Genomic DNA, 4,018 nt, shown 5'->3' on the forward strand with positions numbered 1-4,018 from the left:
GTCTGTTGCTCGCTCAGAACGGATCTTCCACCTGATGGATTTGGGTTCAACTTTGGCTCCGCCCGCCCGCCCGCCCGCTAAACTCATATACACGAAGAGAATCTCGTTGCTGGAAATCCCTCAACTGTTACCTAATCGGATTTCACAAAAGCTCCCTTTTCCCTCCTCCTTGACAGGCATTAACTCACAGATCTCGAGCACGACCGTGCTCTCTTCAAATATTTGGCCCAAGTCCTTCAAGCCATATTGTCATCCTCTACATGGCACGTATTTCAAACGAGGTTTGAAGCTCTGTTGATCATTGGAAATCAAAGTGCAGGAATGGACGCATAACTATTTATGAGGGCCAATTTGCATCTGATTCAAAATTGAATAAAAATATAAGCACAGATTAATATGAGCTTATATATACTAAAATAAGAATGAATGATCGATATACTAAAGCAATCTATAATAAATAATAACAATCACAATAAATATATAATGATTAGTCTAAATAAAATAAGAAATTATCATGAATGGGAAATCACAAATTGATTATAATCCAATCATCTATAATTATATATTAACGTTGACAAATATCATTATTAATTATTGGATGCGACGCTTGTGACACAAATCCTCCCGCATATAATTGTTTGTGTTTGTCTGTATAAATACCATCGTCATCATCCCCATTATGAATACCGTTATCAAGAGAGATATCGATCATATCATGGCCACCAACACAGCTCTTTTCAAGTTTCTGGTGCCGTTACTCTTACTCTTTCCAGGTTTTGCTCTTCTTTCTTGTTTTCCGCTTCAGTCCTAAACAGTAATTCCTTCCTTGTTCATCGCTTCATTCCAAGCATAATTCAGAGTCTCTACTACACAGTCCTTTTACTGTGAAGTAAGAAGGCTTTAAAGATTATTGGATCCCCCTCATACTCATATCCCCCTCCACCTCTCCTGGTTTTTATCCACAAGATCTCATCTGCTACTATGCAATAAAGACTCCGATCTCATCCGTGTTGTAATATGCAGGAGGGCGTTGTGATGTGAAATTTCATTTTACGAACCAGTGTCCCTACACCATATGGCGCGCCGCAAGCACCGACATGTTGGATGCGGAGCCAGAACTTCCACCGGACGTCCACACAACTTACAGCATGGACGATCGCTGGACCGGCTCCATTTGGGCTCGGACCCAGTGCTCCAACAATGCCTCCTTCTACTTCTCATGCCAAACCGGGGATTGCGGCACCGGCAAACTGTTCTGCGCGGGTCCCCAACCCGCTTACCCGGTGACTCTCCTCAACTTCGACATCAACAACCCGGTCGTATCCTACGAAGTGAGCCTAGTCCACGGGCAGAACATGCGGGTTCGGATCCAGCCCAGTGGAGGGACACTGGTGGACGGATCCGGCCCTTGCCCGGTCGTGGACTGTGCCAGAGATCTTAAGGACGTGTGCCCTTCATTTTTGGTAGCGGCGAACAAGGAGGGTCGATACGTAGGATGTTACAGTGCGTGTGATGCGTTGAAGGATCCCAAATTTTGCTGCAGCGATAGTAGCTGCCAGCCCGATGAGTACTCTCAGAGGAACAAGGAATTGTGTAGCATGGCCCACACCTATCCCGGCGATCATAAACCTCCCAGGTATCAGTGTAAAGGGGCTGATAGTTATGACATCACTTTCTGTCCTGTATAGACCCTTGACTCTCGTACGGCCAGCTAGTGATCACATCGACGGCTGATATTAATAAATATTAATAAATAGTTAAATACTCGCTCATTATATTTATAAACTTTAAATTTAGAAAGAAATATGTTTCATTTTATAAGCTTATTCTTTGTTTTTCTCATTTATTGTAAGGGCATATTTGAAAATAAAATTATATGTTTAACTATTTTTTTACTAACAATTTGTTATCCATGAATTAATTATTTGAATCTTATAATAAGGATTACAGGGAGTAATATTAGCTCTGGACCCCAATATAAATATCAATTTGGTCTTAAATATAAGACTTCGATTCACTTTGTCTTTTATATTTATCTATTTTTTAAAATAATCTTTGTATTAGTTGCATATATTAAATATCCTATTAAGTGGTAATTCTAGTTAATACACGTGGTTAACAAAAGTATGTTAGGAAGGATAACAAATATTTATTATAAACAGTCAACTTAACAAGTTTTTTTAATATATTCAAATTAGTAAACTAACCTTTATGTTAATGAGTGAAGGTGGTAATAAATGAAAAAAGAAAATTCGCTGTATCATGGTAAAATAGAGTGAAATATGTTTGTGAACAAAAGAGCGAAATATTAAAAATGTTGACAAAATAAAAGAAAATCGGAGACGATAAATAAAGAATGCTAATTATATCAATCATCACCCACAGCATCGCGTACATTTATCGTTAATCTTCAATCGCATAAAGACCCAGTTAAGAATCATAATGGTTGGCAGAACAAAAAAAAAAAAAGTTCAGGAGTCATAATAACATGAATAGAAATACAATAGCACAATATCATTTTTTGTACAATTATAAAATTTATATCTTTAAGAACATTCATTAAAAAGCATAAGATGTTTTTTCTTGGCACCAAAAGTGTAAGATCATTGTTATGGATCACATGACTACGTTTGTAACTGTGTGTGACTATTTGTAAACAATGATATCTAAATCACTGAATATTCAACTATTATATTTAATTGATATTTAATAAAATAATTCATTATATATATATATATATATAATATGTTGTTACTTATCAATCTAAAATGATGTTTTGGACTTTTAGCAGTAAAAGAAACATTAGCCCATTAGCTTTTATTTGTACTCATTAATGTCCCGGAAAAATTAATTTAACGACAAAAATACTCTAGCCATTTGTTTTTGTTCACTCCATTATGCCCCATTCAATCCTGTATATAAATTTTAAATAACTGGATCATGTTTAATGAAGTGGCATTTTAAATTACTCCTTTCGGCCTCATATATAAGAAATATTTGTTTTTAGCAGTAAAAGAAACACTAGCCCATTAGCTTTTACTTGTACTCATTAATGTCCCGGAAAATTTAATTTAATGATAAAAATACTCTAACTATTTGTTTTTGTTCACTCCATTATGCTCCACCCAATCCTATATATAAGTTTCAAATAATGGAGTCACACCTTTATCGAACTAGCCATTTAAATTACTCCTTCCGGTCCTATATACAAGCTTTAAATAACCAAATGATATTTAATGAATCAGCAGTTAAAATTAGTTAAAAATAATAAATAAGTTAGTTGCCATTATTTATTAAAAGAGTATATGAGAGATGATAAATAAAAAATAATGAAAGAGAATACACATAGATAATATTAATAAGAGAGAATACTAAATACAATCAACTAAGAGCAAAATAGAAAAAGTAATAAATACTCAGAAAAATTAAAAAATAAAGCTTATATTTTAGACCAATCCCACCTCTAGAAGTGAAGCTAATATATAAGATTGAGGGAATGGTTAAAAATAATAAATATGTTAGAAATGTATTTTTTTTCCTTAAATTTGTTTTTATTTATTAAGAGAGTAAATAAAAGAGGCAATAAATAAAAAAGTGACGTAAAGATACTATATGTGATAATATTAATGAGATAGAGGAATACAATCAATGAAGGGCAAAATAAAAAAAAAAAGTACTAAATGTTCAAACAAACTCAAAAATAAAGTGTATATTTTGAATTAGACTCTTATCCAAAAGTGAAGCTTATATATAGGATTGGAGGAAACTCTTATCTCTAATTAGTTTTAAAAAATAATAAATACTTTTCTAAATTAGTTAATTAGGTTTTACGTTACTTAGTTTACTACTCATCCTCTAGTCCTAAATACAAATAAGACCTACCATGCAGTATAATTTGTACTACCTTCGGTCTTAATTATAAGATCTAGTTGACTAATTTGGGGAGATTAATGAACTTAGTTAATTAGTTATTTGTAATGAATAGGTGTTGTTTTTCCTAAAATATCCTTGCTAGTCA

At 33.6% G+C, this 4,018-nt stretch overlaps 1 protein-coding gene across 1 annotated transcript; it reads left to right on the plus strand.

Moving 5' to 3' along the window:
- Nucleotides 1-1,097: 1,097 nt before the first annotated feature.
- On the plus strand, nt 1,098-1,688 carry LOC114733830 (thaumatin-like protein 1). Its single transcript, XM_028921331.1, has one exon. The coding sequence runs from the start codon at nt 1,098-1,100 to the stop codon at nt 1,686-1,688; it is 591 nt and encodes a 196-aa protein (XP_028777164.1).
- The last annotated feature ends 2,330 nt before the right edge of the window (nt 1,689-4,018 follow it).

Source organism: Neltuma alba, unplaced genomic scaffold (assembly GCF_004799145.2).
Source record: "Neltuma alba isolate B1F8T4 unplaced genomic scaffold, ASM479914v2 tig00013032_pilon, whole genome shotgun sequence".
NCBI classification, from domain to species: Eukaryota; Viridiplantae; Streptophyta; class Magnoliopsida; order Fabales; family Fabaceae; genus Neltuma; species Neltuma alba.

Bases quoted from the DNA above. Each gene is read 5' to 3' on its own strand.
- LOC114733830 (XM_028921331.1), top strand. From the start codon at position 1,098: ATGTTGGATGCGGAGCCAGAACTTCCACCGGACGTCCACACAACTTAC.